The sequence below is a fragment of the Puma concolor genome, chromosome D1 (genome assembly GCF_028749965.1).
Source record: "Puma concolor isolate L17-30 chromosome D1, mPumCon1.1.hap2, whole genome shotgun sequence".
NCBI lineage: Eukaryota > Metazoa > Chordata > Mammalia > Carnivora > Felidae > Puma > Puma concolor.
The window spans coordinates 12,998,778-13,011,263 of NC_141676.1; the positions used below are offsets into that span (position 1 = coordinate 12,998,778).

Sequence of the window (12,486 nt, forward strand, 5' to 3'; positions counted from 1 at the left end):
TGTGGGCAAAGCTGGCCATGAGGGACTAGGCTGTTAATATGCCCCCACTTTACAGATGAGGCAACTGAGGCCCAGAGTGCTTCAGTGGGTTCCCGGGTCTGCTCTGCCAATCAGGGCAGAGTCCACACCTCCTGCCGCAGTGCCAAACCGGCTGGATTTCGTTTGTGTTTTTCACGAGCTGTTCTCATCCACACACAAAGCTCCAAAAGACTGATAGAGCCAGACAGGATTGTCAGCAGGAAATTATAAGCAGCTCAGGGGGTGCATCTCTAATGAGCAATAGAAAAAACAAAGCCAAGCCAAAACTTCAGCCCAAGCCGAAGGGATTAACTTAACCCGGAGGAAGGACTTTCAGGGGCCAGTGGTTCTAGGCTGTGGGAAAACCACCACTTTAGACACAAATGTAGGGTATCTTTGAGTTGAGGGAATCGCCCCAGGCCCCACTAACCTAGTTTGAGGTTTCCAGAGAATCTTCTAGCACCTGTTCTGGAATTCCCTAATTTGGGAGAAGTGTGGAAAGAGGGAAGAGAATCGGGAAAAACACCACCGATGGCTCAAAACATACGAATGCATTTACTTTCGGCCTCACTTATCGAACACTTGATGTGACAGGCACCGGGCAAAGCTTTCCGTTCATTTTATCGTCTCGTTTAACCCTCCCAACAGGTCCACGAGGTGTGACTGTTCAGATGGTAAACTGAGGCTCAGAGAGGTTAACTCACTGGTCCGAGGTCACACAGCTGCTTAGTGGTGGGACCCAGGCCCTCGTACTTTCCCGAACAGTGTTGTGGTTGTTGAGAAGTCGTGTCCGGTGAGGAAGCCCGGCGGCTGGGCTTCATTACCCCAGAGTGAGCGAGGTTCCTGGGCAGGGGGTGTAGGGTGCACTGAAGGGCCAGACAGGATTTTACAAAAGTACCTTTAATGCGTTTAAGACTGGTGCCACCTGCCCTCGCTTGAGCCCCAGCTCCGGCGGCCTCGGGGGGCCGTGGCCGGTCAGCCGGGCGTCCTGCCCCTCTCCGCCTGCAGCGCCGGTCGCCTCCTCATTTCTTCTTGGTCTTCACCAGTCCCTTCTGCACCAGGCTGCGATACAGCTCCTGGATGTAGGTGTAGACGCACTTGGAGTCGGGCACCGCCAGCCGCACCATGTCATCCACCTCCAGCAGCTGGGCACAGTCGGCCAGTTTCCTGAGGGGCAGGGGTGGGGGGTGGTGAGGAGCAGAGCCAAAGCTGAAGGATGTGGGGGGCAGGGGAAAAGGGGGGCAGCCCAGCAAGGATGAAACCCACAGAACTGTGTGTGTTGGAGCGGGGAGGTCGTCTCGGCCGGCCGTCCTATTGTACAGACGAGATCACCGAGGCCCTCGCTGTCCACACTCACACGCAGCTTGGCCTGATTCCAAAGCCCCTGTTTTCAGTGCACCGTGCATGCTCGTGTGGGAGGACCCCTGGTTTCCAGTTCTGCATGCTCGTGTGGGAGCATGGAAACCTCTGGTTTCCAGTTCCGCCTTAACCCGCCCCTTCCACGTGCTGGCACACCTGTCGTCTGGGAGGCCAGGCCCCTCGGTAAGAGTTTAGAGCATGGAAGCCCAGTCCTAGCCAGAGCGCGGCTCGCATCATCTGCACCATCGCAGTCTCCATATTCATGCAGTCTCTACGCGTTTCCTGAGGACCTACTATGTGCCGGGCACTCGCGTGGGGAATTCGGCACCATGCAAAACCTAGACTCCCTCACTCGTGTCACTCACTGACGGTCTTGTGGCAGAAGACAGGCAGTAATCAAACATGCCACAGACAGCGCGTCGGATGGTGAGAGGTGCTACGGAGAAATAAGGCAGGGAAGGGAGATAGGGTATATCCCTATGTTAGGGGGTGTTTTTTTTAATAGGGTGCTCAGGGAAGGCTTCTTAGAGTAAATCATGGGCGTGTCTGAGGGAAGAGGATTCCAGGCAGAGGAAACAGCATGTGCAAAGGCCCTGAGGCAGGAGTGCTTCGAGTGTTTGAGGGACTGCGTGGAGTTTAGCAGCAAGTCCTCTTTTTCTAACTTCCCGGCTGCTCTTCGGGGCCACGTGCTGCTGGCTTTGCTGAAGCCGATAATCGGAGCAAACCACTGTTGGGGCCTTGGTACCACATGCCATGTACTTTATCGGGGTTTCCCCGGGAGTGGTCTCATGTACTCCCCGCCTCCATCCTCAACCAGCAGAAGAGGAGCTGGAGGCTCAGAGCATTTGGGGGATTTCCTCAAGGTCACAGTGATGCAGCTGGAATTCAACCTAAGCCTGTCCCTGGCACCCTTGCCGTGCAGCTGGGTGCGGGTCCCAGCCTGCCAACCTGCCATGGGTGCCGACTGTAGGCGAATCTGGGGGCTCGGCAGAAATCCTCTCTCGGGGCTCACGGCGGCTGGGCTGAAACCCAAGCTGGACTGGCCTGAGAGTCAGGAGGGAGGCACAGACTGGAAGATTTCCTGGAATGGGCTGTGCTCCCTGACGCCCAATGCGGTCGTGTCAGCTCTGGGGTGTGGGTCAAGGTGCTGGTCCCCTACGCGGGAGAAGCTTCATTCCCGCAGGGCCTGGGGGTGGGGCCGGGCTCCTCGGGCAGCACAGCTGATGGAGCCCTCTGGGGGCCGGGGCACTGCTGTTCCCCCTCATCCCAGGATTCCATGGTGATCAGGAGAGTTCTCGAACGGGGCAGTGGGAGGCGATGGCTGTGGCAGGGGCCCCCTTACTTTGCACGCCTCATCACACCAAACCCAAAGAAAAGCGAAGTCAGCCGCCAAGAGTCACAGCGCTGAGAAGGAGGGGGCAGGATTCGAGCTCGGCAGGTCGACCTCTGCATCCTCCAGCCCCGCGCATCCCCACCAACATCCTTCCCTTTTTGCTCCTGCCCGATGCTTCTTGGCAGCTCGGCATCATCACCTGATGGTTCAGTTTGCCTGCCTGCAGCTCTGGCTTGGAACCATGGCCAGGCAGCAGCAGGAGGAGCACAATGACCTGTGTCCTGCAGGCCGGGGACACATGGTTCCTGATGTTCACTCAGAGCTCTCAGTCTCGACTGGGGGGGGTTCACTCCCATGTCACGGCCCTGCCACTGCCCTCCTGTATGAACTAGGTTGTCGAGTGACCCCACTACTGCTATCCACGCTGTAAGACTGCTGACAGGATAGAATGAGAGGGGACCCAAGGAAAGCGCTCGGCATGACACCCAGCACCTAACCACCCTCAAGTCATGGGGCTTCTCATCATCATGACAGGTGCTTCTGAGCCCAGAGCAGGACGGGGTGCTCCTGACCTCCTCGGCTTCCCACCCCAGGGCACTCACTCCATCCCTTGGCAGGAAAACATGAACCTGAAAGGGATCTTCTGGAATATCAAGGCTGATGGTTTTCCAATTGCATCCTTGGTGCCTGAGGGCCCCATACATATGCCTCAGGGAGCATCCTGGGAAGGGTGTTGGGTGCTGAGCTGGTGTGCTCCAGGAGCCCCTCCCGACCTAGAAAGGTCCCCCCTTGAGTGACGACATTGATAGACCATGAAATCGAAGACATAAGCAAGCTGATAGAGAGTGGAAAATGGTGAGGTTAATGGATTAGAAGTCCCCACGGGGCAAAAAATGTCTTGCAGTGATGGTGTTAAACCAAGTGAGTTAGAAGGGCGAGGGGTGGGGACAGGTAGAGAGCGGAATGTCTGAGACCAAGATTTTGCACGTGGTATAGTTATTGGCAGAAACTCATAACCATGAGCAGGTGGCTGAGGAGAAGAGGGACGAGCTCAAATAACCAAGAAGCCAGAGGGTTCTAATGATTCATGTTAACGGGTCACGTGGTCCAATGTCATCCAGGCTGTGGACAACTATCGTTTGGGTTAGGACATGTTTTGGGCCTTCTGTGCCCATTTGATTACATACGTGTTACAGCCATGAACGTCAAGCTCTATGAATGAGATTGTGTTTGAAGCAATATCTAAATTTCATAAGGAAAGTGTTATTTAGTTAAAGGAAAGTTTAAAAAAAGTAAAAAGTCCCCATTTAATCCGTTTTATATGTTGGGCATTCACTTAATATTTTGTGTGAGGAACCTGCTGGAAAAGAAAGACCCCATTTGAAAAGCACAGGTCAGGGGCGCCCGGATGGCTCAGTTGTTTAAGTGTCCAACTCTTGATCTCGGCTCTGGCCATGAACTCACAGCTCATGAGATAGAGCCCCACGTAGGGCTCTGTGCTGACAGCGCAGAGCCTGCTTGGGATTCTCTCTCTCCCCCTCTCTCTGTCCCTCCCCTGCTTGCGTTCTTTCTCTCTCTCTCAAAATAAATAGGGGCGCCTGGGTGGCTCAGTCGGTTAAGCGTCCGACTTCGGCTCAGGTCACGATCTCACGGTTCGTGGGGTTCGAGCCCCGTGTCGGGCTCTGTGCTGACAGCTCAGAGCCTGGAGCCTGTTTCAGATTCTGTGTCTCCCTCTCTCTGACCCTCCCCTGTTCACTCTCTGTCTCTGTCTCAAAAATAAATAAATGTAAAAAAAAAATTAAAAATAAATAAAAATAAATAAACTTAAAAAATATATTGAAAGAAAGAAAGAGAGAAAGAGAGAAAGAAAGAAAGAAAGAAAGAAAGAAAGAAAGAAAGAAAGAAAGAAAGAAAGAAAGAAAGAAAGAAAAAAAAGTATGGTTCGGCCTCACTCTTCCCGTTTTGCCCACAGGGGACACACAGGCCCAGAGTTGGGAACGTTGCGGCCTTAGGGCTTCCCGGCAGGTTGGTGGCCAGGTCTGGACTCGATGAGAGGGCTCAGCGTTCCAGACCAAGGTGTTTGCTAATGTCCCTTGTGACCTATTTCCTGTCCCAGGGCTTTGGGGGTGCCCTCGTGTCTACTCCGGGGCCTCAGAGTTGCCCTCACTGGCGACATCCTCTGCAGAGTCTATTGCCACCAGGTGGCTCCGAATCATAATCATCATAAAAAGTGTGATGTCATTCATCACAATAGAGGAACGACAGCTAAGATTTTTTTTCACAGGGTTTGCCGTGGGTGAGGCACGGTTATACTTTACTTATTTACCCAGTTCTCACCGTAATCCTGCAACGGAGGAAATGCCGTGCCCATTTTAAAGATCAGAATGTGAAGGCTCAGAGAGGTACAGGAGCCTGTCCAAGGTCACACAGCTAACAAATGGCAGAGTCAGACCGTGGCCCCAAATCTCAGCCACCAGCCTGTCGAAAACAGCAGGCCGGCTTCTCCTCTCTTTCTTACCCTGCCTGCATTTTCTTTCGGGCACCTACCCCCGCCCCCAGCATTACATTTCATACGGGGTGTGTGTTTATGATCCGTCCCTCCCTTTAGGATGTAGGCCCTGGCAAACAGGGATTTTGCCGAGTTCATCTACTGCTACGCCCTGAAACAGTTCCCGGCCATCACAAAGTGTCTGCTGGGTTCACGAGCATGTGGCCACGGCCTCCCTCTGACCACCCCACTCCCCAACCCGGGTGAATGGTGTGGCCGCGGCTTACTCAGCGGTAGAGAAGGCCAGGGTGAGGTTGTGTCGGCGCTGTGAGGGCTCCAGGGCAGTGTAGTCGAAGGCATCGGGGAAGAACTTGTGGATGAGGGCGCAGAAGGCCATGCCACTGCTCCAGCTGGAGGAGAAGTTCTGGATGTCCACGTGCTGCAGGGGAGGGAGCCCAGAGCAGACCTCGGTGAGCCTGGACGTTGCCTTGGGGCTCGGCCCCGCTCAGACCTGCGGCCCCGGGAGGGCCCCCTGCCCCACATCGCCCCTGCTCCGTGCCCACCTCGTAGTTTCTGGTCATGGCCCGGCACCACTCCAAGAGCATGTTCTTGACACTGCCAATGGCTGCCCCTGCTGCCTTCGTGTTTCGAAACAGGGCCGTGGGGCCTGAGGCTGCCCTGCAGGGAAGGGGTGGGATGGAGAAGGCCAGGCCAAAGACGTGAGATCCCACAGGAGGTCCCATCAGGGAGGAGCCCCGGACCCAGACATCAGTGCCCCCACCTCGGCCGGGCCTCCCCTCCGCGGTTCCCCGGGGAAAGCCCAGCGCAGCCCGCACCCTACCCTCCGAACTTGTCCACGATGGCTTTGCGGTTCTGTGCGCGGGGCCCCCGGGGCCGGGCAGGGGCCGACACCCTGCGCTCCGGTGCCTTCTCTTTCTTCTTCTCCTGTGAGGGAGGGGGCTCCGTGGGAGTCTGGGGCGCATCGCTGGGTGAAGACTCACTGTGGGGAAGGTTCAGAGAAGTGTGAGAGGGGCTGGGAGCCGCCACTATAGGGTACAGGGCGGGGGGGGGGGGGGGCAGGGGGCTGGCCAGGGTGGGAGCTCCCTGCAGCCGCAAGAGGCCTAGGAAGCTGAGGTCCCCACTCCCTGAACACATTTTCTCTGTGCCCAGCACTGGGAGGCGGGTCAAGACGGGATGATGAAGTTCGGTGTAACTTTGGGAGCATGTGGTCTGGTGAGATGTGTGGGCGGAACTAAGATAAGTGTGACGTCTGATGGGAGTTTGAATCCTGGCTTTGCCTCTTATTTGATCTTGGGACTATCCTGTCACTTCTCTGAGTCTCAGCATCCTGGTCTGTAAACTGGGGACGAGAAGAACTACCTACCAAGGGGGCTCTAAGGCTTGAGAGCGAGGGGGAGTGGAGAACACCCAGCTCTGCCTGTCGCGTAACTGTCCGAGTGCTCAGAGAACACTGACCCATTACCTTTCCCTACAAAAGCGACGCGGAGGTGAATTTCAGGTCAAAATAAAGGAAGCTTCTTCTAATGGGTTAAGTTACGCGATGGCAAGAAAGCTCTCACTTTATCCAGCACCTGCTGTGTGCCAGGCACTGTGCTAAGGGCTTTATACGTTTTATTTTTATTTTTTGAAGTTTATTTATTTATTTTGAGAGAGATGGAGACAGGGCCAGAGGGGGAGCGCAGAGCCTGACGCGGGGCTCGAATTCACGAAACTGCGAGACCATGACCTGAGCCTAAACCACAAGTCTGTGCCCCACCAACTGAGCCACCCAGGCGCCCCTATACATTTTCTTTTCAAGTAATCTCTCAGCCCAGCGTGGGGCTCGAGCTCATGACCCCGAGATCAAGAGTTGTATGCTCTACCGACCGAGCCAGCTGGGCGCCCCAAGTGCTCTGTACATTTTATGTCACTTAAGCCCCACAGTAATCCTCCGAGGTAGGCACGGTCACGGTGCCCACTTGGCAGAGGAGGAGAAAAGTGACAAAACCAAGGTCACACAGTTGGTAAGTGGCAGAGTCATGGTCTGAACTCAGGCTTTCTGCTCGTGCTCTGTGGGTCGTGCTGACGTTAGGGAATGAGCCGAGCCACACGACGAGGAGCCCCGTGAAGATCTGTCAAGGACGCCGAGGACAAGGAGGCTTTAGCAGGGGAGTGGGAGCGAGTGGATGAGGCACGCTCCCCCCTCCTTTGCTCCCATTCTCGGGCTCCTTTGGTTTCGTGGGCTCTGCCCTGGGACAGGGGACCGAAAGCCAGGAATCCTGGAGCATCTCAAGTTCAGGCACCAGGGAGACCCAGGCTCGGGGGTAGACTTTGAAAGGAGCATGTGGTAGAGGGAGTTGGAGCTCGGGCCCCAGACCTTGACATTACCTGGCCGAAGGACTGGTCTCTCCTGAAGCTGCTGCGGTGTCTGGACCCAACCCACCTGGAGGGAGGGAATGGGAGGGTGAGAAGCTGGAGGGAGGGAAAGGTGGGGAGAGAAGCTGGAGCTCCCCTGTCGTGTTGTCTGCACCCCCCTCAGGGGAGCTCCCTGGACTCACTCACCTGGGCTGAGACCACTGCCCTCCTCCGTGGGGCTCTCGAGCCACTCCTCGGGGGAGCTGGGAATCACTCCTGCTCCTTCCTCCGACTCTCTCTCCACACCCTGGTCCTGCTCTTCCTGGGGACCACCTGACTCCTGGAACGAACACGATCTGTGCGGGCTCATGGGCACACAAGCGCCTGCCCAAGGCTTCGTGAGGACTGCAGAAAGATCTAGAAGGCAGCCTGGGGCCACGGGCCCCACCCCAGGCTCTCGATGTCAGTGGGAAGACTGGACTTTCTCAAAGGAACAACGCGGGGCAGGGCGGGGGCTTGCTTCCTGGGCTGCCAGGGACTCCAGAACACTGTGGGGGCCTCCTGCCTCCCCTCCTTTGCCTGACTCACCGCCTCCTTCACGTCAGCCTCCTGAGGCTCAGCCTCGGCCTCCTCCTCTTCCACGGCAGCCTTCGTCTCCGAGTCCGACCCGGCCTCTGGGGCATCCGCTTTCCCTTGAGCTTCCGCTGCAGGCCCCTCCGGCTTGTCGCTCTCCTCCTGAGAGGCCACTGTGGCCCCCTCCTTCCCATCAGCCTCCTCGGCCCCAGTCTCGGCCTCCCGCTCCCCAGTGGCCTGCTTGGGCTCAGCCTTGGCCTCCTCACTCACGTGGGCTTCCTCCCTAGATTCAGGCTCGGCCTGCTTCTCGTCAGCCTGCTGCTTCCTGGAGGCCGGCGTGGTCTCCTGCCCTTCCTTGGCCTCCTTGGGGTCAAGCTGGGTCTCTTCCTTCCCATCAGCGGTCTCCTGAGGAGCCGCCGTGATCTCTTCCTTCCCGTCGCCCTCCTTGTGAAGTTCTGCCTCCCCTTTGGCTTCCACCTTGACCTCATCCCACCCGTTTGCTTCCCCTTGAAATTCAGCTGACGTGCTGGCCTCGGCCAGTGCTCTTTCCGGAGGCCCCTCTTTGAGGATCTTCTTCTCTGTGGCTTTGGCCTCCTTTTCTGCAGAGGCTCCACCTCCCTGCGTCACCGGGGCCTCTGCGGCTGGGGAGACAGTGGTCCCGTCCTTGGAGGGCTCCCCTTCCTTCTGCTCCATCTCTGGAAAGTGGAGACAAGCAGACCTGGTCGTGCCCCATTGCCGTGTGAGGTGAAGGCCCCACGCGCAGAAAGCGCTGGCCCCAGAGTCTGGAGGCCTGCTGTTCAGTCCCGGGTCCCCCATGCCTGGGCTTGTGACTTGAGCAAGACATGAAGTTTTCTCACTGTGATAAAGTGAAGGGGTACAGCGCTGCACCCCAAAGGGGTACAGGGCCACGGTGACTTGACATTGGATGGCGCCCCCTTAACAGCCCTCTGCGGGCTGTGGCTTGGGCTCTAGAGAACATTAGATCCTATGATGCCTCTTCAATGAGTTTGCCTCTTTCTGAAGAAGCCAACGAGATGGTTACAATGTGTACAATGTGGTGCCGGCGTCGGGGAACGCCTGTGGGACAGCGGCTACTCTCCCGTTTTAATGGAGCCCAAAGCAGGCGGGAGTATATAGCTAGAATGTGATAGGGCTGTTCTGTTTCCACTGTACTTATGTTTACAGTTCCTTTCTCTTCCTGGCCGGTGATATTGAGTGTCCATTTCCACTAGGGAGATAAGGTTTCTTTTGAAAATACATTTATTGAATTTAAAAATAAGTTAATGCAAAGGAAGGCATTCAGGAAAGGATACAGGTGGTACAGATGTGGCTTAATTCTGGGGGTGGTGTAAAAATGCCCGAAATCTGGGAAAACCTGGGCCAGCTGGTGTCTGGGTCTCTCCCAGCTGCCCCAGCTTTGGCACGGTCCACCTGTGGTTCTCAGAAAAGCCGGGCCTGGACACGGAAGAGTTTGTTTTGGTGAAGAATAGAAACGTACTCTCCCTAACCTCTGCCAGAGACATCTGAGCCTCCGACTGCCAGGGACGAGTCGGGGGAGAGGGACATTATGATACCTCAACGTGAGGTTCCCTATCCAAGTACTGTACCTACTGTAGGATGTACAAAAACAGGTGGGTGGGGGGGACAGGGCCGCCTCCTTCATCCCCCTGCCCTTCTTGGGTGTCTGTTTACAAAGAAAACAATCCTCAAATAGTGTTTAGGGCATGACTCAGACGGTAAGAGAAGTAGGCACTCCTGTCACTGGCTAAAAATACCTCCTGCCCTCTGCGATGCCACCATTCTGGGACACGGTACCCAGGGCACCCGGGCAGTTGGGACAGGGGCAGGAAGACAGGCGGACTGGTGACAAGGCTCTGTTCCTGCCACCCACTCGGGTCTTACTGCCTCCAGTCCGGATCCCTGGGGTCCCTGGATTTGGTGCCCCCACCGCTTCTGAGGAAGCCGGCTAGAATTTGCAAAGATGCTCGCACCCCTCCCGCTAGAGCCCCTTCATGGTTGAGCGGCTCCAGCAATGGATTAACTGGAAACTAACCAGCAGGATGGAATGCACATCAGCAGGGAGCCAGGAGGCCGAGAGCTGGCTTGACCCCCCCATCTCCTGGTCACTCCCTCTGAGACCTGAACAGATCCTTTCCTTCTCAAGTGCTCAGTTTTCACTGACAAACATAGGATTCATCTAGATCAGGTTTTCCAAACTGTTCGGCGGAAAACGAGGGCCTCCTGAGACATTAATAGGGGCTGGGATTGGGGGGATGTAGTCTCTGGCTGAGGTTATTCCAGAAACGGCCTACTTTTTACCCTTTTAGAGATACACAACTTCTTTAGCGCATAAGTGGATTCTAGATACTCCATAGTAAGGGAAATCTTAACTTTGGCGTGCCTGGGTGACTCAGTCCGTTATGCATCCGATTTTCTTTTCTTTTTTTTTAAGTAGGCTCCACGCCCAAGGTGGGCCTTGAGCTCACAACCCTGAGATCAAGGGTCACGTGCTCTACCGACTGAGCCAGCCGGGTAGGTGCCCAGAAGGGAGCGCTCGGCCCACATCAGCTCGTAATGTCCTGACCCAGCCACGAGGGCATTTAGTTGGTGAGACAAGGCAGAGAGAACGGAAGGCCAGTAAGATGTCCACAAGCCCCTTTTACACCTCAAAGCGCGGTGGTGCTTGGCAGAGACATAGAGGAGGGCTGCAGCCATCTTTCCCTTTGTCTACATGCCTCACACTGTGGGGGAGGCTGGGGTGGGGAAGGACGGGCAGGTGCACACACACACACACACACACACCTCCACCGTCCTGCGTGTTCATCACCTCAGCTTTCCGCCCCGCAGGCTCATCATAAATAGATAAGGAGTGAAGAGACTCAGGAGGTGAGAAGCCAGGATAGCACCATCCCACCCCAACACTAACGATTCTACAGGAGGTTGACAGCTTACGGTGTGGTGCCCTGTTCCACCTCACTCATTCCTCGCTCTCGCCCTTTGGAAGTAGGCGTTACTGGCCCCATTTTACAGATTGGGCACTTGAGGCTCGCGGAGTTGGAGTCCCTTGAGTAAAGTCACAGGACAATTGAATGGTTCAGCCATATCTAGAATCCAGGTCTCCTGACAACCAGCCTGGCGCTTCCGCCCACAGGGATGCGGCTCCCACCAGCTCCCCAGCCAGGGGCCCAGAGTGAGGGCCACCCCGCTGGCAGGCGAGGGCGGTTGGCTGTGGCTGACGAGTGCAGCTCTCTCTCTACCATGCATGGCGGGTGCCGTCCTCCCTCCCTTCCTCCCTCTCCTCTTCCCTTCCTCCTTCCTCCCCAGGAAGCCTACATTTTGTATCCCTTTCCCTCTCTGGGTTTCTCTCGGCTGACTGGGAGAAAAAGAACCCAGGAGCTTGGAGTCCCAAGCTCCAAATGCTGTAGACGACGCTTTATGGTTCTGTTCATGAGACCCCGAACCCCTGCCTCCCACCCTGTCTTCTGGTGGTCCTGAGGCTGCCACCATCCCCCACGCCAGCCAGTGACCCTCCCTTGGAGAAACCAGTCTCAACTGCTTAGAGAGTCTGCCTCCCACCCCAGCTGGCCTGGACTCCCAAGACCCTCTCTGCCCCTGTCCGGTCCTCCCTGTGAATGGCCACCTGTGGGCTGATCTCTAGTTGCCCAACACCTTAGGGCTGGGTCCCTGACCTCTGGCATCTAAAGAGAGCCGACAAAGAGGTGGAGAGGGTTAGCGAAGAGCCTGGATTTCTCCGACTCTGGGGCTCTGCGTAGAGGCTCCAGGCCTTGGAAGGTGGGAGAGGGGCTGGGCAGCTGGAGGGGCCACTTAGAAACGGCTGGGGCTTCTCCTACCTGTGTGGCCTCTGTCTGGGGGCTTGGAGCTGTCTCCTTCCTCCAGCTGAGCGGCCTCACTCCCCGGCTGCCTTTAGTCCCAGCCAGTGGCCTCCAGCCCCCAGCTCCTGGGTCTGCCCGCCTCCCCCTCCTCCTCCCCCCTCGCACCCCACCCCCACCTCAAGAGCCTTGGGTCCAAGGAGAGCATTGTTTACTGCCCTGTTGGTACAACACTTTCCCTTGGCCTAGGAGGCTCAGATTTCCCGTGAAGATTTGACAGGTGGCACCTTTCAATCACAGCGCGTCTTTCCTGCCCTGACCCCGGGGGCATCCATCCTGTGGCCACCTTTCTTCCCACTGTACTTGCCTGGCCCTGGTCACCCCGCAGACCATCCGCAGGCCCATGTGGAATATGGTCACCAGCCCTCTGGCCTCGCTGGCCCGTCCACAGCCCAGGCTGGGACTCCCCTGTTCCCTCTGCCCCCCCACCCCTACCCCATGTTCCTTTAAATAGTCTTTTACTCTTCTAC

General features: G+C 56.6%; 1 protein-coding gene across 3 annotated transcripts; it reads right to left on the reverse strand.

Annotated features, from left to right (window-relative positions):
- Positions 1-554: 554 nt before the first annotated feature.
- Positions 555-12,110, reverse strand: SMTNL1 (smoothelin like 1). Of its 3 annotated transcripts, XM_086677365.1 has the most exons (9): positions 11,978-12,099; positions 11,079-11,189; positions 8,142-8,821; positions 7,761-7,893; positions 7,587-7,641; positions 6,040-6,198; positions 5,762-5,876; positions 5,486-5,637; positions 555-1,185 (listed from the first exon to the last, which is right to left on the reverse strand). In XM_086677365.1, the coding sequence occupies exons 3-9, from the start codon at positions 8,817-8,819 to the stop codon at positions 1,041-1,043; spliced, it is 1,437 nt and encodes a 478-aa protein (XP_086533491.1). In that variant the 5' UTR covers positions 8,820-8,821; positions 11,079-11,189; positions 11,978-12,099; the 3' UTR covers positions 555-1,040. The 3 variants fall into 3 exon arrangements, with proteins under 3 accessions (XP_086533491.1, XP_086533490.1, XP_025784921.1); XM_086677364.1 differs by lacking the exon at positions 11,079-11,189 and having other exon boundaries at positions 11,978-12,110; XM_025929136.2 differs by lacking the exons at positions 11,079-11,189; positions 11,978-12,099 and adding an exon at positions 10,929-11,067.
- Between the last annotated feature and the right edge of the window lie 376 nt (positions 12,111-12,486).